This window comes from Eulemur rufifrons, chromosome 12, assembly GCF_041146395.1.
Source record: "Eulemur rufifrons isolate Redbay chromosome 12, OSU_ERuf_1, whole genome shotgun sequence".
Classification (NCBI taxonomy): Eukaryota; Metazoa; Chordata; class Mammalia; order Primates; family Lemuridae; genus Eulemur; species Eulemur rufifrons.
In genome coordinates this window covers 12,673,940-12,698,912 of record NC_090994.1, presented here as the reverse complement: position 1 = coordinate 12,698,912, position 24,973 = coordinate 12,673,940, and the positions used below count along the sequence as shown (strand labels likewise).

General features: G+C 33.0%; 1 protein-coding gene across 5 annotated transcripts in view; it reads right to left on the bottom strand.

Annotated features, from left to right (window-relative positions):
* MSR1 (macrophage scavenger receptor 1) overlaps positions 1-24,650 on the bottom strand; it is a 59,977-nt gene extending 35,327 nt beyond the window's left edge. For 4 of the 5 annotated variants that reach the window (XM_069485198.1, XM_069485200.1, XM_069485201.1 and 1 more), the window contains exons 1-5: positions 24,591-24,650; positions 15,547-15,653; positions 13,148-13,261; positions 7,223-7,635; positions 3,427-3,613 (exon numbers count right to left, since the gene is read on the bottom strand). In XM_069485198.1, the coding sequence (XP_069341299.1) occupies positions 3,427-3,613; positions 7,223-7,635; positions 13,148-13,261; positions 15,547-15,649 (817 nt within the window). In that variant the 5' untranslated portion in view covers positions 15,650-15,653; positions 24,591-24,650. Of the gene's footprint in view, positions 1-3,426; positions 3,614-7,222; positions 7,636-13,147; positions 13,262-15,546; positions 15,654-20,648; positions 20,701-24,590 lie in introns of those variants that run through there. The other variant, XM_069485199.1, reaches the window with a different exon arrangement.
* Between the last annotated feature and the right edge of the window lie 323 nt (positions 24,651-24,973).

Genomic DNA, 24,973 nt, shown 5'->3' with positions numbered 1-24,973 from the left:
GTGTGTGTGTCTATATATTTTTTTGGCTGCATATTTTTTTTTACATAATCATCATGCAAACCACGTACTACTGGGCATTAAGTAATTAACTAGAGAATTCTAAGCCATGGATTAATTGTTGGGAGACATATAGTTAGGTGTTGCCCAAGAAATGTGATCATTCTACATCAGTGGAAATCTATATACATCATCTATTCTATGCAGAAGAATGTAGTTCTTCCCAAGAAAGGCAATTTAATGTCCATAACCAAGAATACAGCTGCATCCACTCATCACTACCCAGCGAGGAATCAGGAAGCAAGCAGGACAGACAGACTCAATTTACAGCCTGAATTTTGTTGAGAAAACTGAAGACAAGCAAACCCACAGTACTCAAGAATGGTGTTTTGAAAAAAAGTGTGCGAGCAAAGACTTTGATTTGGTAATCAGGGTTCTAAAGCAAGGCTCAGACATTCCAGGAAAAACTAGAATGTGTGAGACAGAAACAAGGAACACACAGACTATATCTAGGATCCTAGCTGCTAAGGTAGAATTTTCACCATTACTTTGTTAAGAAATAGAACTCTTTCCTAATTACTAACTATCCTTTCAATTATTTTGCATATAACTATGGGAACTGTATACAACTCTCATTTTGGAGTTTTAGTTCAGTTATAACAAATATATCTGTTATTTTATAAAATGTGGAGTTAAAGATACCTCTCTGTGTATTTTTGAATAAAAATACTAATACCTGGTATCAGAATCCTGGAGTATAAAAACCAGGCAAAGGCTTTTCTTGTATAGTTTTAACTTGGTGTGTTGAACTTCACATTTTTATTGTTATTCTATTCTGCATGTAATATTAATCTTACCTACTGTGTTTTATTTTTTATACATTGTTATATCTCTTTCACTGCCTCCAAAGATGTGTGGGAAGGATCTCAATAAATGATTTAAGTGTCTTTTAGATACTTTTGGGAAATGGAATTAAATTAATTACATACCATTTACTCTTAGCTTCTGGTGCAGAAGTTTTGAGAACATTAGCAACATAGTGCTATCCTGCTACCTTCCAAACTGGCCTCCTCTCCATCCGTATTACAGTTCACATCCTAATCATCCTGCAACTAGACTATTGCTAGAGTATGTTTTTTTTTTAATCAGTCTGAATGTATTTTGTCTATTTCACCCTCCTTTTCATTCAATATAGGTACTTTTAAATAAGAATCTGTTTTATAAAGTCTCCATCAACTATAAAGAAATGTAGTAATCTATTCTGCCATGTTATGGAAAAAAGAATGAAGAAATGTGATTCAGTAGTTAGAGTCTATTGTAATCACTTTCCTGGTTCTAGTTACTATTTAGCCTCTTAAAAATTCTGTTTCATAATCACATTAATAACTGCCTCTGTATATCAATAAATGGACAAAATGCTACCCGTCAGGTTCTTTGCTGATTTATGTCAAGGAAAACTAGATTAATATTGGCCAAAGTGTATGATTGGCCATAGTTCAAGAAGCCATAAGCATTCACAGTATTTTTCTTCATCCTTAATATTTCCTAATTACAAAGTTACAGGAATAATTTATAAATGCTACAGTAATAATCTGCCATGAACAATTGCCTCTGTAAAACACATGAACAAAATCTACCATTTAGCTTCCCCTCATAATTATTTAAAAAACCCTAAGGTTTCTACATAGCCATAAGAAATGTACTCACTTATAATACTTAGTAATGATAGTACTATAGATAAGAATTACTCAGTAACTGGAAAAGCAAATCCAGGCATACCATATCATTTAAATTCCTCAGGTGATAACAGCCCTAATAATATCTGCCTAAATTTCCAAAGCTATGCTTCATGCTTCTCCATTTCCTATTCATTATGATCATTAATTTTCTACTTTGTTTTCAATCTTGCCTCATATTCAGATCATCATAAAAATCTGACAAATCTTCTAGGCTACTGCTGCTTAAACCTACTTCATTTTTTTTTTTTTCTTTCCAGTTGTCAATGTCAAATGAACAAATTCTCAATACACAAACATAGATTATTAGTAAAACCGCAGATATTAAAGACAAAGAGAATGACTAGCAGATTGGTAGTAGTCATTTTAAAGGCAAAAATAAAAGCCTGAAGCCAGGAAATAATTTCTTCAAAACACTGATAGAAATATTCAAAATAACTGTCAATCTAAGAAATGTGTATGTAGTAAAACAAGTTTAAAGATCAAAACAAAATAGAGAAAATGAAATCAAAATGTCTCACCACCGATGGACTTTCACAGAATGAACTTGCAAAAGATATACTTCAGTCATAAATAATCCCAGAAGGAATGACTTAGATGAATTTAGAAGGGAGAACAATTGGTAAATTCATTGGCAAATCAAAGTAAATATGTCTGTATAACATAATAAAAATAATATTGACTAAATTCTTGGCAAAAATGCATAAAATAGAAATGAACTACTCTAAAATACAGCAGGAAGCTAGGGGAGAGGGTGATCAGTTAGAATAACCTAAGTTCCTTGTTTATTTCAGGATGAAGGTTAAGATACTGATCAACTTTAGACTTGCAGATAAATTTTAAGGGTGACAATCAATAAAATAGAAATATACTATAAATTTTCCAAAATCTTTTTGGTAACTCTGGTGGAGAGAATTCAATAAGAGAAAAATCTTGATCAATCCAAAAGTGTCAAGAAAGGAAAGCAAAAGAAACAAACAAGCTGGGGGAAAACAGAGCACATAATAATATGGTGAAAATAAATACAGTGAAAAGAGATTGTCAGATTGTCTTAGAAAAATAGGTAAGTGTTCATTACAAGAGACAAATGTAAAACAATGGATATCAAAAGGCAAATGGTTGAAAGCAAAATATAGAAAAATATCTACAATGTAAAAATAAAAGCTAGTATAAAAATATGTATGTTTTACATATTTTAATTACAAAATAAGATTCAATTCACCTTGTTTTGTTAACAGGAACTGAAGAAAAAAATTGACAAATCTATCATTATTACAGAGACTTCAAAAGGCCTTTTAAATTAATAATACAGTTTAGTAAGAAGTAAGAAAGACTCCGGAAGCTTTGAAAAACAGTACTAACAAGCTTGATTTATGGACAAGTAGAGAACTTTGTATTACAGAAAACTTACATTCGTCTTCAGTACTTATGAAATATTTTTAGCAATGAGAAACTCATTAGGCCTTAAGAGATATTTTATTTGTCCCTCCCTTTCTATTTAAAGGATACCAGCCTACTGGTTATCTTACCCTGTCTTGATCTGATTTTAATGTTCCTTCTTCTGGTTATCTGTAATAAATGTATGCTCAAAAACTACTTATTTTAAACCATAGAATTTCAAATACCAAATCTCTGCTTTTATCAGTACGTTTTAACATATATCATTTTCTGGAGGAATGACAAGACATTTTACCTTGAAGTAAACTAATATTTCTTAATGTCTGAGAATGTTCCCAATCTTTCAGTCTGAGATCATTGGTGATGTTATTCAATGCTTTCACTTCTCCTTTTATTTCCTGTTCCAAATGCACTTGTTCTTCTTTCATAGACATCATTTCTGCTGATGCATTGTACATACGCTCCTCTAATTTTCTGATTTCCTATAAAACATAAGTGAGTATCCACAACTTTTGTTACATGTAATTATCAAATATGTAAGTTCAAGAGGTCTTGGAAGTTCAGGTTTTTAAAAACATACATTACAGGAGTTTTATGGAATAAGAATACGGAAATTAGAAAACAGTTTTAAAATGGTAATTCTTTCGTTGTGAAATATTTCCTTTTTTGACTGAATTGCTGAATTTTTATACCCCGAGCCCTAACCCGAGCCCCTCACCAAAATCAGTTAAATAAATATAAGATATGCTTCTATTCCTAAATATATAGATGCCAAATGCTAGAAATAAAATAAAATTAAAACCAATTTTTAATTAAAATTCAGATTTTTAATTAATCTGAAGTGAAATTTCCTTATACTATAGAGAGACAACATATTTCAATTTTGTGAATCCAATAGGTTTATAAACAAAATTGTTTTACAGCAATAACTAAAGTTTAATATCATAATTCTAAGTGGTAATGAATATTAAAGGTATATTTTCATACTCAATGAAACCTCAAACTAGCATATTAATAGTGCTTTATTTTCAATTTTTATTGCCTCTGTATTTGAGGCTTAAGTAATGTTTTGTGTTTTCAAAAATAAACATATTTTGTGTATATTTATACATATGTATGCATATACATACATAGAGAATGTGAACAAGAAAGATCATACTGTTTTCGGGAATATGTTTTTATTTTTTACTCAATGATATATTAAAGATATTTACCTACTAAATTACTTAGAGAATGATTTATTTTCAATAATTTAGTGGAATTGAATTATATGAATTTTTCATAATTTATTTAATTCCTATTGATAGAGTTTTGAGATATGTACTTTTTTACAACTTTAAACAATGCAGCAATGAACACAATTTTATATATATTTATATATTGTACAAGTGCTTTTGTAGGACAGCTTCCTGGAAGTGGATTTGACCATGGGGATTAAACATTAAAATTTTTGTTCTGGCCGGGCGCCGTGGCTCACGCCTGTAATCCTAGCACTCTGGGAGGCCGAGGTGGGCGGATCGTTTGAGCTCAGGAGTTCGAGACCAGCCTGAGCAAGAGCGAGACCCCACCTCTACTAAAAAAATAGAAAGAAATTATATGGACAGCTAAAAATATATATAGAAAAAATTAGCCGGGCATGGTGGCACATGCCTGTAGTCCCAGCTACTCGGGAGGCTGAGACGGGAGGATCCCTTGAGCTCAGGAGTTTGAGGTTGCTGTGAGCTAGGCTGACGCCACGGCACTCACTCTAGCCTGGGCAACAGAGTGAGACTCTGTCTCAAAAAAAAAAAAAAAAAAAAAATTTTTGTTCAGCCTTGCCACACTGCTTTCCAAACACATGCTATCGTTCTTTTCCCTTATGTACTGTGTATCAGTGTCTACTTTTTACACCCAAATACTGGGTTACCATTAATATATTTAAGTTTGCAGAGTAAGCGTTGATATAATAAATCATTGTCACTTAACTTATTTTTTCAATATAATGAGGTTAAAGTATCCAGTCATCAAGTTTCTAACAATTAGTATTTTTATTTCTTTTCTTTTTGTGTCCTTTCCTTGGTTTTTCTCTTTGGGTATTGGGTTTCCTCTTTTGGATGCATCAAACCTTCTCATCTATTCTGGTAATGATTTTGTCTCTCTGTTCTACTTTAATCCCATCCTCTGTCTTCACGGTATGCTTTATACTTCTAGGTATTTCTATGATAGATTCTCGTATCCCATTTGCACCTAGAAATAAGCTGGTGGTATATTACTCCTTGATCGAGATGTGAAGAGAAAATTACACTCTTTGGGACTGGACTGAACTAGACTAGTTGAGATGAGAGGATTAAGACAGTTAAGCTGTAAGAGCTTTGAAAAGAAATGAACGTGTATCCAGGTTTGCCCCTTAATGATACTATACTTAAGCAGAAAAGCTTATCAGTTTCCACTGCTTTGTGCCTTCCCTCATCCAAAACCTTGTTCTAGATTAGAATATCTCTACACTCCACCTCCTCCTTCCCTGACCATTTAGCATTTTACATACAATTACAATAAAGGTGGAATAGTGAGCGTGGGTAATTTATAGGACATAGCACTATGATAAATGTACTAGACTTAATTTAGATGGCTAAAAATTGCTGCAAGTATCAGTTAGGTCCAGATAGCCACAGAGCAGAATTTGGAGGGCTACCAAGTGATTTTGTTACCTAGAAACCAGGAATCACCCATGTTTTTTATACCTAAAGCTGACGATGCCTTTTTATTTCCTTCTTTGAAAACCATGCTCACATTTGTCAAATTTCACTTGGAATTATTTTCACCAGGAGGAGGGAAAGTGCATTTGAGTTTAAAAAATCCTATAGAGGATTCATGCATAGCCTCCACGCACTACCACTAGTGGCCCTCTTGGAAATAGCCACGTAAGTTTGCAGTCGTACAGTTCTATGAACAATGGAGATAGTAAATTCCACCCCATCTCCCATTTAGTGCCAATATTCTTCTTTTTGGTTCAAATTAATGTTTGGCATGTTTTTTATAAGTATTGTGCTAGTATTACTCATAAGCCTTTTCCTCAAGCAGCATTTACAAATTCAGGCATTCAATTAATTGACTAGTTTCTGCATTGGGCTAAAGATGAAAAGATTAATAAACTTGCTCAAGCAATGGGGATGAGTCACAATGTTGTTTTTCAGTGCGCACACACACACACAAACACCCGTATATACCCTGGCACTGACCTATTAAAAAGTTTCTAAATTGCTGCAAGTGACTATTGTCTTAAAAAAAAAATAGCTTTGAAAATTCCACCATCCCCTTATATCTCCTTTTCTAATGCTGGAATTCCCTTCAAAATGTAAGTGCAATCTATTCAAACTCAAACAGCTCACTGATCACCAGATTTTGATTCTTTCCATTAAGTATCTCTTCAAACAAATTCAAAATTCCTACTACCTTCCAGATGGTTTCCAATTTAGTTTTAATTCTTCACTTACGTGCTTACACAGAAGTAGAAAACTTAATGTGGATTTGATTGTATGATGATAACGAGTATACTTTATTATTCTATGATGATACCATGATGGCAATATATGGACATTGTTCAAAATTTAATTCCTTATGTAATAGTTATTTATATACATAACACCTTATGTATACCTCTTGGAAGCGGCAAAATAAATTATTTTAAAATTTATATTTTGTGGAGTATCCATGTACATAAGGCTTCCATGTTTTTGACGGTGAAGAAATATTGAATCTGTTGTAAAATTCACAAACATAGAGTGCCTATCTCTCCAGATCTGTTAAGATAATCTAAAAAATTATGATTGGTTTAGACAGTCTAATAAGACACCTCAACAGGATTTATAAAATAAAAATACCTTTAGAGAGTCTACATCCACTGGGAAAAAAATTCCCATTTTTCTGGGAGTCTGGAGAAGGCACTAAGTAAATCCATTTGAAATCTTTTGGTAAGATTGCCAGAGAAATCAGGATAAACAGGATGATGTTGAAATAGAGTTCGCAACTTTTGCTTTCCTTGACTGCCTGAGGAGGCAGGATCTGGATGTACTCAATTCCAGCATGTGACCTTCCAATGCAAAAACTCTTACCTTTTGTTGTTTAATCGTATTCTCTTGGATTTTCCCATTTAACGTTTCTATATTGCGCTGCAAATCAAGCAATGTGGTATTCAGACTTATTAAGGACTTGGAGATTTCTTCTATTGCATTCCCATGTTCCTGGACTGAGGAAACCAAGGTACTTAGCTGGAGAAGAACATCACTAAATCTTTGATCAGTTGTCACACTGAAATTTTGGAAACGCTCTGAATCTATGAGATTGGCTTCTGCATCTGAAATATTCTGGACTCTCTTCTCCATGTTGCTCATGTGTTCCATAACAACTTCTTGAAATCTCGTTGCGTCTTCACTGCCATTTCCTTTTCCCGTGAGACTTTGAGATATGCCGTTTTCATAAACTGAACCAACTGTGCAATTTTTCACTTCCCACTTCAGGAGTTGAGCTGAATATTTAAGTAAAAATAAACCAAGTCATGGCCTGTGTCCTCAAATGCATACACCATTCCATTACATATCATTCCATTCTATTCATTTCATTCCATTCCATTCCAAGACTTTGAATGCTAGGCTAAATCAAGTATTTATTTTAAATATACAATGTGTAACCCTCACTGAGTATATTGCTGAGAAGCATACAGAATCCCTTTCCTGCTTTACAGTAAAATTTATACCACAATTACATCATGGTTTCTGAATTTCTGCTTATGTGAATCTCCTTGGCCATTGAATTTGGCTTTGCCAGTTAGGGAAAATTCTATAGATTATGAAAGGCATTGTATCTTACTCCACAGGATTGTTGTTAGAATAAAATGAGCTAATGCTTAATCCAGTTTCTGAAGTATGCATGTTGAATATGTTAGTTATAAGGATGAAGACAAAAACAATATGTGGTAAGATAGTGGCGTCATCCATGGTAGGGATGAATTATTAGTTTATCTTCTTCATCCTTTCACTTAAGCTGCCAGAGAGTTGTCACACAATTCATACAATTGTCATTTATTTCATACAAGCATAATTCACAGTTGCAAATTCAGGAAATTGGGCAAATAAATACTTATCACTTTAAAAGTATATTGTTTTTATAAGACTCCTCCTTACCTATTATAAAATATATATTTATAGCAGAAAAGTTAGAAAATGTAGATAATAAGAAAAAATAATATATCATGAATCTCACCATCCTGAGTTAAACGCTAACATTTTAGTGTATGTTTCTCAAATCTGATGATGTTTCTGCTATCATATAATTATTTTAAAAGTTTTATTTTATATACAATCTCTAAATTACTTTTTAATTTTATGCTACATCATAAATACTTTTTCATATGATTTAACATTATTCTACAAAAATAATCTGATAACTACATTGTGATCTAAGTACTGATCTACCAGATTTATTTAACAAAGCCCCTACACTTAGTTTGCTTTTGTTTTCAGTAACATGTTCAATGTTTTGATGAATAATCTTGTGATTAATTATTTCCTGAAGAAAAAATTCTATTAAATGGTATTTTAGGAACATATTGAGCTGCTGATACATATATCCAAATGAGCATATGTTCTCTAAATAAGCCAATTATCCTCCTGAAACAATCGAGAGGAATATGTTTTATAGTTTCAAAAAATAAAAAACATAAACATTAACTTTTCAGATAAAAGTAATACATACTAATATACAATGAAGAAAATGTTAAGCATGATTTTATCACTCTTCAGTAATGGTTAAGATTTTTGTTTCGCCATATCTCTATATATCTGAATATATTATACCTTTATCTAAATGCATTAGGTTTTCATACTTGATAATTATAGAGCAATAAAAAGAGTAACTTCAAATGGTTCAAAACTATATCTATATATACAGCTATACCTGAATTTTTTAGTTTTCTTAATAAAAGTGATATGGTAATGGTACCAGCTTTATAAAGTTTTGAGGATTAAATGAGATAACACATGAAAACCATTTAGTTCTACCCCTCAGGGTATCTACTCAGGGTGTCTGCTCCATTCACACGTGACCAAGCTGCCTGATTCTAGAATCTAGTTCCGCTCCTCAGTTTTACTCTGTGCAAGTTACTTATCTCTCTCTTTGCTTAGTTTTTTTCCATTTGTAAAAGTAATAATTACCTCAACAGTGATGCTGAGCATGATGTGGATATAGAAATCACATAGCATACAAATAGGCACCTATGAAAACTCTATTAACTCTAAAGTGCCTTATACATGAAAGATGTTATCTTAGCTGTAGAGTCTACTTTATTCACTACTTTTACTTAATAGATGATGTTTACTATTGCAGCTATTATTATATTGAGAATAAATATTATACATACAATATATGCAATTAAATTCCAATTTTAAAAAGCGTATGATATTGTAATTTTTCCTGGTTGCATTCCTTTAATGTTTTCTTATTGAAATAACAAAATGTGTTACAAGATTTTGATGTGATCTACGACAGAGATTGTATTGAATGTATGTTATTTTATATTTCTTAATTTATCAATAAATTAGTCATAAAAGCATATTTCATTTTTTGTTTCATTTTGGTTTGTTGTACTTTAATCATGTACATTAAATGAGACAAGTATATTAAAAGACAAGTACATTAAATGAGACAAGTTATAGCATTTCATAGTTACTACTCTAAGTGTAATATCAAAAATTGGTTTTCTTAAGATAGGTTAGTATCAATTAGAAGAAAACTTTAAGTGAATCCCTCCACAGTGCATTCAGAAGTCCAGGGAAAAAGCATATTTCTTGGTAACATCTCATCATGTTTATTAAACTCAGTGTGGGGAGCAAGTTTTGGGTTAATAGCCTCATTCACGCATTCATCAATTCTATGATTTATTTATTAAGCATTTACTATGTATAAAGCATTGTTTGAGTAACCCCAGGAATGAAAAAATGATTGGGAATGGATTTTGACCTTAGCAGTCAGAAACCCAAATGAACAATTTTACAAATTATTTCAGAATTGTGCCTTAAAATTTTTTCTTTCTTGATTATTATTTCTTTTGAGGTAGTAGTTAAGAATCCAGCTTCTGGAATAGAAATGTCTGGGTTAGAATTATGGCTCTATCCTTAATAAGCAGTGACGTTGAACAAGTTACTCTTCTGTTTTACCAACTGTATAAATGGGATGCTAATAGGCAGTGTTTAAATAATTAAATGAACTCTATGTGAAGTGCTTAGACCATTTCCTGGTACATTGGAAGTTTTCATTTTTGGTAAGTTTCTGGTTTTTGTTATTGTTAATATTCCATTTTTGGTAAATTTCCAGTTTTTGTTATTGTTAATATTTTGGATTCAATATCTGTGATTCAAGCACCTATACACCCAATATTGATTAACTATGGGGAGTTAACATTGTGTGACATAAAAATTTTTCTAGCATTGGATGTTTCCATGAACACAGCAGTGTTCTATGCTTTATTTTACTAGGCACAAGGCCGTAATTACTCAACAATATAATTTTACCTTCATTAGAAACAAATTTTGTTTTGTATGAGTAAAGCAATTTTTTTTCACAATATGTAAAGAAAAGACCTGATTTGACCAAAGTCATGTGATAAACAATTTTTAATTTGACAAGTTAAACATCAGCTGACAGTAAAATCTACATTTTGCTAATAGATTAAAAAACACAATTGCTAGTTTCATCAAACTCTAAATGAAAACTAATTTTTCTTTAAAAATGTTTAACTCTTTATCCTATGGCCAAGTAAAGAATGCCAGAGTTTCTATTTAAAAGTTCATTTGTTTTTATTGAAGAGATGTCATTTCGTGACTTTTCTATTTCACATATAAAAGGAGACAAATTTTCATGGCCTGTCAACACATAGGAGAGGGTTATATTTGATTCCATAGATCATATTTATTCTTTTATGTTGGTAGTATTTATTTCCTACTCCAAATTTACATTGTTTTTAGGTAAATAATTGTTAGTATTTTAGTAACAATTTATATACATGAATCCTAGATTGTATCTTATTGTTTTGAGACAATATTATATTGTTACACTCAGTGTTTCAGTAGCTTCTTTAAGAAAAGGTAGCATATAGAGTAAACTTTATAATTAAGAAAATATCTCTCAATAGCTAACACCCTTCATAGTTAAGTAGGGTTTTAATGTACAGCAGTTTACTTCACCCATCAATTCACATTCTATCATTTTAGGGCTATATTTTGCCTACATTTATAATTTTTTTATGTCAAGTGGACGTATATATTTTGTGCTTTAGTTTCTTATTGAAAATATTCTGATCTTTACCTTAAAGTTATACATGGATTGTCAATGGTTTATTATAAAGGCATGATAGATATGGTAAGGTCTGTTCCAAATTCTGTTGAATTTGGTACTAGAGTGAACTTGTAAGATGGGAACATTTTTAGCTTCTTGTCAATCTTCGTAGGTACCTATTGTGATTTTAGTAAACAAATTAGTTCAGATCAACCATTGCCAACTCTAGAAAAAATGTGTTAACATACTGTTTTCTAATAGCCTAGAGATTTTGAACTTGATTAGAATTTTGAATTCTTTTCAGACTTCTGTCAGAGGCTGCACTCTCTGGGATTGGCTCTGCAGGCTGTGGTTTGTATAAAAGTGATGAAATTTACCTAAATTCTAACTGTCTTATAACCAAAAATGTAGCATCTTTCAGTTACGCATTTCAAACTACAGATAAGCATATACATAAGCAACATACAGAAAACTTCGGTCATCAGGAAGTTGATTAACACCAGACACATCAGGTCCTTTTACTTAGATGGCTGTAGTTTGGTTGGTTTGAATGTATGGTTGGATTTTTATTTGGTTTTCGTGGCCAAAATAGGAGTTAGTTTTTACCCGTGGAAAATCTTTTTCGGTGGTGACTTTGTTTTGTTTGTTTGTTTTTATTGGCCAACCATATTTTTTGTATAAAAACTCAATTACTTTAGGAGACAGCAAACCACAGAGGTTAGGATTTAGAAGTCACGGATGAGAACTCTAGCTCCATCACTGGGCAGTCTCCATTTTCTTGTGTGGATAATGAGGATAATTATAGTGTTTGTTCAGAGATTAATTGTAAGGGTGAGTGTATTAAGATAATTATTGAAATCTTATACTCCAGTGCTTGAACATTGTAAATACCCAAAAAGGACAGGTACTTTTATAAATATTGTTGTCTTTATTACCATTCATTTCTTAGTGGGATTTTGGCTCTCTCTTGGAATACTCCCTTAGACTGCCTCTTAGCAGATGTTAATGTAAGTGATCATGCTGTCTTCAGAATTCACAACTAGAATGTTTATCATGAAATCTGTGGCCCACGACTAGAAGTATAGAGGACTTTAGAAAATAATACATATATTTAAAAGGCTTAATCCTTTCCATCTTACTTTTATTTTTAAATTAAATTTTATTTTATTTTTGAAATAGTATCTTGCTTTGTCACCTGGGCTAGAATGCAGTGGAGTAATCATAGCTCGTAGCAACTTCAAACTCCTGGGCTTCGGTGATCCTCCTTCCTCAGCCTCCTGAGTAGCTGGGACTACAGGCACATGCCACCATGCCTGGCTAATTTTACTTTTTTTTTTATAGAAACATGGTCTGACTCTTGCTCAGACTGGTCTCAATCTTCTGGCCTCAAGCAATCCTCCCACCTCAACTTCCCAAAGTGCTAGGATTACAGGCATGAGCCACTGTGCCCGGCCTTGCTTATATATCTATATTTTTATCTTACTCTTCATTTTTTCATTATATTTCTTTTTTACTAATTTAAATAAATCTATTAGTTTCTACTCAACTTTGCAGAATCTATTTTTTAATTTAATAAATTGATATTACACTTTGTAATAGAAAGTTTTCTTTATAAATCTACCATATACAAATCATTGCTTCTTTTTTGTTTTTGCAATAAATAATTCATGGGGTGAATTGCTAAGTTTCAAAACACTAGAATACTTTACCTGCCACTATTCCAATGATAGGTATGAGAACTGCAAACACAAGGAGATAAAGGACAATCAGTGCAGCTTTGAAGGACTTCAATTTCTCTTGAAGGGTAGGGCCATTTTTAGGATCTACAAAAGCAAAAGCCCAGCCTACTATTAGAAAACTTACTCTTCTTATTTAAATTTTTTTGTAATCTCTAATTATATTGTTACTACCAAGTCTATTAGAATAAAAAGGGGGCAAAAAAAAAAAAATAGGTTCTTATTTATCCAGTAGGAAGCAAAGGGAAAGTTACAGGAAAAGCCAATACGAATAAGACTACAGACATTTGATTTACTTATCCATTCACTAAACATCCATGAGGAAGGTACTATCCTCTACAAATTGTGCTTGTCTCATTTTGGGGGATCAATTGATAATTTTAATATTGATACTGACATATGCAAACATAAATTTTAGTTTTCTATGTATTTTACATGAGAATATATTATGAGTGAAAGTAACATATTTTTAAATCAGGTAAGAAATATTTATTTTCAATAACTATTATGCAAAAATATTGTTCTTTTCCAAGTCCATCTCAGTAATTTTGCATTTGGATATCTCTTATGATTTGAACACAATGCAAAAAAACACACCAAAAATTGATTCACATTTTGACTAAACTTTAGAATGGGTCAATGAAGCCCATCCTCTGGGTATTTCAGAACATTAATAACAATAACCTTTTAGTCTTATGCATTTCTATAGAACAACGATTCATATAATGGAATGCTAGTTGTAGAGATACATCAATGCAGGCAGGAAACTAGTAGATAAGGAAGGACTTTCTCTGATTAGGTGAATCAAACTTTAAAACTTAAAAGTCCATTAAAAATTTCTTTCCTATGGCCATTGCTTTCATTGCTCAATAAAAAAGAAGTAAATTTTGCTTTCCAGTTGCAAACTCCTAAATTAAAAACAAAATTTACACCATTTTCCAATAATGTTCTTGATTAAAAGGAAAAGAAGACAAAATGTTTAAAATGTGAAGAAACGGAAAGGAAAGAAAAGATTGAAGGAAAAAGAAAAAGAACATCCTGTAATACAAGCAAAATAGGATATTCCATCGTCAGGTTGACTAAGTCAAAAAACTATGAGTCATCTTCTCCCTCATGCTAATTTATAATAACGAATTTTTTGTATTTTATCTTTTAAATAAATTTCAAATGTTCTCATTGCTTTCAAGTATTTCTGTTGCCTTTTCTTTGCTCCCAATGCCTTGGTCCTCCTTCTTTGATCTCTTATCATTCCTATTTCAGCTTTAACTATTATCTCTTTTATGTAGGTCTCACTGATGGCACATGGCCCCTTCTCACCTTTGCACAGTACATGAGATCCACCATGCCCTGGGATTGAGATCTATATCCAGGTTTGCCTATGCAAGAACTCATGCATGACCCTTAAATTTTGTGTACGCTTTTTGTTCGAACTGAAATGTCTTTCTGACTCTTTTCTCTCCACCCATCCCCTTGGTGGTACGTATTAAAACTTCAAGGTTTTATCAGAATTACAAGCATTTGTGTGTGTCCTGCTGCCTTAAATGAGCCTGTTCAGATACAGCTGACTACTGTTTTATTTGAGCTCTTGTTGTAACCTATACAAACATCTGTTCCAGCAGCTGTGGGTTGAATCATGTGCCCTAAAAAGATATGGTGAAGTTCTAACCCGAGGTACCTGTGAAGGTGACCTTATTTGGAAATGGGGTCTTTGCAGATGTAATCAAGTTAAAATGAGGTTATACTGGATGAGGGTGACCCTAATCCAGTGACTGGCATCTTTATAAGAAGAGAAAAGAACACATAGTAACAAAGAGTAGAAGACCATGTGAAAAAGACGGCAGAGGTTATTAGAGAGATTCAGCTACAAGCCCAGAAACACTAAGAATTGCCAGGAGCCACTAGAAGCTGGGAAGATACATGGAAGGATTTTTTTCTAGAGCCCTGAAAAGGTCACATGTCCCTCCTGATGCCTTGATTTCAGACAGTGAGACTTCACAACTGTTAGAGAATACATTGTTGTTGCTTTAAGCTACCCAACTTGTGATAATTTGTTACAACACCCCTAGAAAACTAACAGAGGCACCTACTGCCCATGATTTTCAATTATTAGTTCATAGTGCTAAGATCATAGTTATCTCCAGGACCTATGGCTGGGAAATCAGAGGACCGAATCAATACTATAGGCTTAGCTAATTTCATACAATTTAAGCTTATTTTCTATTCTGTCTCAAGAAAGAAGTAGACCTATTTATCAGATAAGTTTTATTTTAACATCCATACACTTTTAAGGTAAGTCTCAAGACTATCATTGTATATATTGTCAGTAACTCTAAGAACAATCTCCATGGGCACCCTGTCCTCCTTCTACTTACTCAGAGGAAGCAAAGCTGTCATTGAGCGAGCATCAAATTTCACAGATTCCAAGCAGCTGTCATTGTCTTCCTGGTGATCCTGAAAGCGATCCCACTGTTCCATAGTTCTGTCAAGCACATGGAAAAATATGTTAATTCCATATGGAATGGCCCGGGCCCTTTGGCATAATGTTTCAAATTGAAATTTATAAATGAAAGTTAATTTTAAAAAAGAAACAAGTATAATTAAACTTACATATCTGCCATATAGAGCAACATACTAAACTTACCCATAAGTTTTAAATTTTAATACAAAAAGACAAATTGATGTGGAACCTACTCATGGATCTTTCTAGGTACAAATGTATATCTGTGTTTGTAGATGTGTACTTTTTTTTTTGAATGTGGGAAGAGAGCTAAAAAAGCAAATATTTTGCAACTGACAGAAAATAATTATTTCACTGAAAAGACAAAAAGTAATTTCCCTAGAACAAATAGTTTTGCACATTTGAAATAAATATTTCCTGTGATCTTTTCTCATGGTTTTGGATTGAATATTTTAAACATAGCTTCATGAGCCTGTTTTTCCTTGCCAAAACATCTGTTTATCACTTTGGAAAGATAAAAAATGTCCGGTCTAGTCACTAGATCAGGAAGGAAAAGTTTTCTTCTTCTTCTTCTCTCTCTCTCTTCAATTGTCTCTCTCTTTCCAGGGCTTTTCTCATTCTCATTATACACTGGCAGCAACACAAATATGTCCTTGTACCTTTTTAAGCACAATTTATAATCTATGACTCAATCTTTGCTTATGTCTCTATAACATGCATCAGAATCATTTGAAAGGCTTGACCAAAAGAGATTGATGGGCCTCACCCGAAGAGTTTCTAATATTTGGGATGGAAGTCAAGAATTTGCAATTCCAACAAGTTCTCAAGAGATGAGGCATCTGGTCTGAGGGCTATATCTTAAGAATATTTTCCATAAAAAGAAATGACATGATTCTTTTTGTTGGACACAGTTCAGTCCATTTGATTGATAAATTTAGCATGAAGCCAGCATGTTCTGATCATTTCTTATTTTCTCTAATGCTGAGTTATAGATTTAGCACAGCAGGGTTTTAACTGAGTGCACTGGTAGCTCCAGGACACCAAACTCAAGTTCAGCCCAGAAGATGAAGGGCAGTCACTCGCATGCAAACGTGCTCATTTCGCTTTGGGGAGAAGCAATGATATGTAAGGCTCAATGACATGTGACTGAACTTTTGCCAATATGTTTTTTAAAATATTACTAAGGAGAGTCATTTTTGGCAGTTTGCAATGCCAATCTTTGTACATGAATCATTTCTGAGAATTGGTTTCCATGAATCTTATGTCGATCTGTCCAAAGACTGTTTTCTTTAAAGGATTTAACCATTGTGGAGGAAGGGAATGAAGTGACAGAGGTACAGGACCTAAATCTTTTTTCTCAGGTAGAGGCAAACCGTAAAAAATAAACAATTATCTGAGAAAATTGACAATTGTAAGAAGCCAAATTGGATCATTCATATCTAGACACTCCTTCCATTTCTTCCCCTTTAATTTTCTCTATTTTTAGATTTGTATAACAGTTTCACTCACCAAGCAAAATAAATGAAAAAACGAGCAAATAATTCAAAGAACTGAAATGACAATAAAACTTAAGCTAAATTCATTTTAAAACTATAGTGTAAAGTAATTGGGACTATGTAAGAAAGCTTTTTAGCTTTAAACTCAGTTTGTGAAAGATGAGCCCATGGAGAATGTGTTCATATAGACCTGGTATGTTCAGTCATGTGTCACTTAAGGACAGGGATATGTTCTGAGAACTACATCATTGCATTATTGTGCAAGCATTATAGAGTGCATTTACGCAAATCTAGATGGTATAGCCTACTGCACACCTAGGCTGTATGGTATAGCCCATTGCTCCTAGGCTACAAACCTGTACAGCATGTTACTGTACAGAATACTGTAGGCAATTGCAACACAATGGTAAGTATTTGCGTATTTAAACGTATCTAAACATAGAAAAGGTATGGTAAAAAGTATGGTATAAAAGATTAAAAAATGGTACATCTGTATAGGGCACTTCCCAGGCATGAAGCTTGCAGGACTAGAAGTTGCTGTGGGTGAGTCAGTGAGTGAGTGTTGAGTGAATGTCAAGGCCTAGGACATCACTGTACAGTACTGACACTACTGTAGACTTTATAAACACTGTACACTTAGGCTACACTAAATTTATTTTAAAAACCTAGTTTTGTTTCTCTTTTAAAAAATATATATGTATATATTTTATTTCAGAGTATTACAAGGCTACAAATGCTTTGGTTACATAAATTACCTTTGTACCACCCAAGTCAGAGCTACAAGTGTGTCCATTCCCCAGACAGCATCTGTTAGGTATGAATTTGCCCATCTCCTAGTTTTCTTTCTTCAACAATTAATTAGCCTTAGCTTACTGTCTTTTCTACTTTATAAACTTTTAAAAAAACTTTTTGACTTTTATAACACTTAGCTTAAATGGCAAATAAATTATACAGCTATACAAAAATGTTTTCTTTTTATATCTTTATTCTCTAAAGTTTTTAAAGTTTTTTTTTGTTTGTTTTATAAACTTTTTTGCTAAAAATGAAGATGCAAACCCACACATTAGCCTAAGCAAACACACGTTTAGGATCATCAATATCACTGTCTTCCACCTCCACATCTTCTCCCACTGGCAGGTCTTCAGGGGCAGTAAAACACATGGAGCTGTCATCTCTTACGGTAACAATGTCATCTTAAGGAACACCTCCTAAAACACCTGCCTGAGGCTGGTTTACAGTTAACTTTTTTTTAATAAGTAGAAGGAGTACATGCTACAATAAAAATATAGTATAGTAAATACATAACACAATAACATAGTCCTTTATTATCAAGTATTATGTACTGTCCATAATTGTATGTTCTAGACTGCCATATGAGTAGCAGAGCAGTAGGTTTATGTAATACCAGCATTACCAAAAATGAGTAATGCGATGTACTACGATCTTACAATAGCTACAGTGTCACTGGGCCATAGGAATTTTTCAGCTCCATTATAATATTATGGGATCACTGTTGTATGTGCAGTCTGTTGTTAAGGGGAAATATCTTTATGCAGTGCATGACTAGAACTAGAAATCTTTTTCTTTCTGGTGACCTAATGGTCCCTTCTCCCTATGTTTTGCTATGACTTTGGTCTTCATATTTGAGATATTGTGACTCCATTTTCACTTAAATGCAAAGGCAACATCTCAGATTACTCTCTCTACTGGGTAGAAATGTTTATGCAAAAAAGTGAAACCTTTTGAATCTGATAAATATCTCTAGACTAAATTATGAGGGGGCAGGGACCATGCCTGTTTTTGTTCACATAATATCACCAGAGTCTAAAGCAGCCTAGAACACAGAATATACTTAGTAAATATTTGTTGAATGAATAATCACATTTGATTTTCGTAAGACATTAGTCTTGTATATTAGTTTTGTGTTTTTTTTTTTTTTTATATAAGATGAATTTTTGGAGAATAGTCCAAAAGGCATGCTGATTCTGATAGAGAAATTCTTAGAAAAATAGGTTTTGTCCATAATTCAGATTTATTCTTTGCCATTCTACATTCTTATTCTTTTGATAGCTTCTTTGGACCTGAACCAAATCTTAGGCTTGGGTGACTGTGTATGCTGCTGAGACATAGAAACACTCTAGCCTGTTTCTAATCTGCATTTGTTTTCATTTTGTTGGGCCCACTTGGCAACCAGTTCTGGCTACATCCCATTGCAGTTGTCAAGGGAACATTACTAGACTTTTGGTTAGGACAATACTTTTTTCATCTGGGATGTCTTCGTGGTGTAGAATATTTATCAACCCAGGTTGTCACCTTCTAAATGTCAATAGTGTCTCTTAATTATCACATCACTGTACATTATATTTTATATATACACATATATATATATATATATTGCCCTCTAGCTACACAGGCACACCATGGGAAGTTCTGTTTGCTTTCTGGGGCAATGTACAGCACGGGGTAGTTAATCCTGAACTGTATGAGATATTGATGTATATTTTTTCCAGGAAGAAAAAACATTAGGTTAATCATACATAGTGCTGTCATATGATGGCTGGCATTTTCTGTTGTTACTCTCTTTTTTCTTAGTTTTCATTCTTCCTCTGGGAATCCCATCTACTTCCATGGCTTGAACTACCTGTTGGCTGACCAAGCTGATATATACCACTGAGATCTCAGACACAAAATTAGTTTGTGTGTTTTTTTTTTTTTTTTAAATAATACAGCTAGCTCCAATGGTGCATTTTCTACATCAACCTAATTTTTCTTTTTCCAGGATTTTCAATGTTGGTATATCATCCATTTATAGCAGCTATTTATTATTATAATAATGTGTTATTATCATCTACTTATTGCATAGGAGTATACATAATATAGTCAGGTATATGCTAATAAGGCACAGTTACTCAAACCAGAAGCCAGGCCTTTATTCTGGACTACACTCACCTATAAGACCTATATCCAATTGCAGCATAAATCCTGACTTTCTTGAATCCATTTGTTTCACTCTATCCCAATTTTTGGATTTCAGCTCATTTTTATCTACCCCAGCCAAGCATTTACAGTAGTACCAATGGGGTAAGCAATTAAGGAGTAAATCCAAGGACGCTAAGAAACAAGAGGCAATTAAAAGAATGAATGAACAAACATCAAAACATAGCACTTTCACAAAGAGTAGGAGAAAAAAATCAAACAGTGGAAAATATTTTTTCAGGGGAAAAAAAAAAGACAAAGGACATAAACTTGAGAATGAACATATTTTGGGCGAGCCAAAGAAGAAGACCCAGTACAAAAAACAAGGAAGAACTTTGTTGACACTGCAGGAGAAAAACAAGAAGTGGTCATGGAAAAGAAAAAAGAATTTCTACACACGCAAGGACACCCGTAACCTGGGACACGGAATTCAAGCTGTGTTTCTTATGTGGTAGAAGCAGAAATGAGCTCTTGAGAGATCAACAGGTAGTCAATGTATAAAAATGAAAGACCTTGAGTGTATACCTGAAATCTGGTCATGTTCATGCTTTTCTGTTGAGAAGAGAGGTACTGATGATTGCACCGAGACAGTACATTGAGGGGGCTCTATTTGTTCCTAGCTATTCCTCCTCACCTCCTCAACTGCTCAACATGGGAGTGAGCCAGGGCTCAGCCCTCATCCTCATTTTTCTCTTTCTATATTCACTCTCTTGGTGATCTCACTAGTTTTATTGCTTTAAATACATCATCCTAGAAGGCTGATGAGTCTCACATCTTTATTTCTTGCCCAGACCTCTTCTCTCAACTCAAGCCCACACATGCAACTGCCTGACAACATCTCCACTTAGATTTCTAATGTGGCCCAAGCCTGGGGGTCTTCCTTGTCCCCTGAGTTTCTCATCTTCCACATACAATCCCCTACGAGATCCTGTTGGTTTGTTCTCAAACCCTATGCAGAAGTGACAGCTTCCCATCACCTTCCCTGGGACCGTCCTGTCTAACCCCATCACCTTTCTCACCTTGATTATTTTAATTGCTCCTTACCTATCCCTGCCAACTTCACTCTTACACCCTCCATTTCATTCTCCACACAGCTTCCACAGGGATCCTCTTAAAAAGTAAGTGAGGTCATGTCACTTCCTTGTTTGAAACCCCTAAGTGACTTCCCATCTCACTTAGGTTCTCACTAAAATCTCACTCTCAAGAAAGGACACCTTTCCTGAGTATCAGATTTCAACTTACAACCTGCCTCTTTGACTTCCTGTTCCCCTTCCTGGCTTGATTTTTTTCCCCCTGAAAACATATCACCTTCTAACACAAAATCCACTTTCCTTATTGATCTTTTCAATTGGCTGTCTTCTTTCATACTAGTTAGATCCATGATATGGAGTTTTTACCTCTTTGGTTCAGTGACCAGAGAGTTCCTGAAGGTGTTCATTACACACATAATACTGTATTTAAAATTACATAAATAAAGGAAAGGCAAAATATTTTTTCAAGCTGACTGGATTTTATATCTTGGGTTATGCCTCAAGAAAAGTTTGTATTTCATTAATGTGGGAACTTAAAAAATTCTGTTACACATTGGAACCTAAAATGTTTCTCTCTGTATGTAACTAGCAAAGTGAAACAAAAAATATTACCCTCAATGCCTCCACTTTGCCTCAGAGGCATTTATTATTAGAATTTTCAAATTTTTTCAGCTCTTTACTCTGGTTATAATCACCGTAATTATTTAGTAATGTTAGTGTATCTGCACAGATGAGGCTTTGGTAGTAGCCAGTGAATAATTTACATCATTTCAGTGTGCCTTTAAATATCATTTTCAAAGTTAGGAGAAAAAGTAACTTCATACAAAGTTACTTTTCCTACCAAATGTCAATGTACTATTAAAGGATTGTGAAATCTTTTGTGTTTGTATAATCTATTAAAGGCATGTTCTCATGAGAAGTGAAACACATTTCTGTAATATCAGCTTTTTATATAGTGGGTGAAAAGTTTACAGAAGCTGCAATAAGAAAATAATAATAAAAGATTATTTTAAGGTTGACTTGTTTGCAACCATACTCTTTATTTTTTTTGTTTCTATCATAAAAACATTTTAACAATTTTAAAGGTAATTTAGGAAAAAAATTGTGTCATCCTATCACCCAAAAATAGTGAAAAAATTACTTTATTTTTCCTATGAAACTTGAGTTTTTGTACATATGTACCCAGGTTACATAATTGATTTACTTGTGTGCCTATAATTTGGTCTTAACACATTTCCCTTAAAATCATCTCAGTATTTTTTTTATTGCAAATGATTTTTTAAAATTTAAAATGATGAGCTATATAATAATTCATCAAGTATATGTTTGTTATTTATACAGCCATTTTCTTATAATAGAATTTTTTCTTTTTCAGTTTTCCTCTCTGTTTTTGGAGGGCAATGCCTCACTAATATAAATAATGATGTTGTAAATATTTTTGTAATTTAGTTTTACTCTTTTGAAATGTTTCTTCAGGATAACTCATCATATGTTGAACTACCAGGTGAAAGGAAAGCTATTTTGAACTTCTTGGTATTTACTGCCTTAGTGCTGTTTTAAAAGATCACACACATTTGTAAATACTCCAGTCATATATGCATATGGTGATTTTGAACCCAATTTACAAAGTTTATTTTAGAATTTTTTAGCTTTTGATAGAGTTAAATGTTACCTCAAGGTGGCTTTCATTTTCATTTTTTTATTATTAATGTAGAAGAGATATTTCCATGTAATTTTTTGTCATTTATTTTTCTTCTTGGGTTATTGTCTATTCATAGTTACTGCTTATAAATCCCCAGGGTGGCTTTCTTTTATGTGTATGTGTGTGTGTGTGAATAAACCCTTTATACATAATATATATTATTTACCATCTGTCTGTTCATATTTGATGTATATTCTTTCTTCTAAGACTGCCCCCTACTTAAATTTGTCATCATATCTTATAGTCAATCTCATCTTTAAGATTTGGAGTAGAGAGTAACCTTGTAATATTCTTTTGCTATTTAAAAATAAAAACTTTAATTTTTGTAACAACAGTTGAAAACGTATAGAAAATGAAAATTAACATGATTTGTGAAACCAATAGCTCTGTGCTTAAGGAATCTGTCCATTGGAAGGATTCCTGTAAGAAATGGGGACATCCATGTTGTGCCTGATGTTACTGATACTCAGCCTTGGTAGCAGATAAGAATAAGGATCAATTGTTGAATCTGAAATCTAGATTCAAATATTAGCTATGCCATTGTCTAGATGTGTGATCTTAGGCAAATATTGGAACTTCTTTGAACTGCAGTTTCTTTATAACTCAAATATGATTACAATATAAATGTAAATAAGTATTACGATTAAAAATATTTTTTTGCAAAATTCCCCGTACACAAGAAAATCATCAATAAATGGTTTTTATTTTAAAATGACCAATTTTTAAAAAATATGCATTTTTCTTATTTTATCCTCACAGCAGGTCCTTGAGGGATACAGTAATATTTTCTCCATTTTACAGGTTAGGAAACCAAGTCTTAAAATATCTAAATACCTAGTCAGTGTTACACAGGAAGGAAGTAGGGCAGCAGGGAGTTGAACACAGGCAGGCAGTGTCCTTCCAGAATATCAACTCCTAAGTAGCGCATAAAAGTCCTAATTTCTTTATAAAACATTCATAATCTTATTTATATGACTTTTTTTTATCATGATTTTCTCATGGCCAATGAGAATGTCAACCCCCATTTTATGCTGTATAAATCCTACCTATTCTTCAAGGTCAATCTCACTTCTAGCATCTCCTTGAAGATTTTTTTGGATAGTCATTTCTCCCATTGCAGTAATTTTGGCCTTCCTTACATTTCCATAGTAGTTATCTATAGCACTTTCATGCTACTTAAGATGCTCAAATTACATTTTGCCTATTTGGATATATGCTTTCGATCATGAACTTCCTGAAGACAGTAAATGTATTTTATTCTTTGTATTCCTTCCCCACATATAGTTCAATGAAGCACGTATAGTAGATACCCAGCCAATATTTACTATATGAGCAAGTAAAGATAATAAAAGGCATTAGGTTAAAGCCAAAAATATTACTGAAAAGTAAGGAAAGGAAAATAACCAAAATACATTAAATTATACTTTGAATAAAGCCAATATTTTTAAACAAAATATGCATAATTATATGACAAAAATTTCTTATTAGTTTAAACTACAAAGTATTTCATGTATTTCGTGTGTTTATGCATATACATAACATTTTTCACTCATGGAAAACTTAGCAAAAATCCCTAATTTTTATAGTTGAAAACAACCAAACCAAATTATTGATGTTAGAATGAAATATTCTACTAGAAATTATTGATTATATACATGTATATATATCACATATCACATACACACAGAGTAGACACATATAATCATTAGAAGCAATTTTAGAACAAAAACATTCAAAGTAACCTTTTTTTTACCTTTGGTCCTAAAGAAGGCAGCACTGATTTATCCACTTCCCTCCTTTACAATTGAAACCTAAAACCTTTATCTCATAGTATTTCAGCATCTGCCACATGAAGAAAGGAAATGACACATTTGTGTGTTGAAAACCTTTCTTAGCGATGTGTTTCAATACCATGCTCATCAACACAGAGGCTTGCAAAATCTAAATCTGTTGGATAACTCATTCCTCTTCCTATCTAGGCCACTAAAAAAGAAAAAGAGAAGTGAAAAAGAAAAGAAACACGGGTTGTTGAAACAAGGCGCAGAATTTATGGGAGATTGATCTTTTCTTTTTGGGGACTCATGTATGCCTTGTCTAACATTCATTAATTCCCATTATCTCTTCTTTCGTATTATA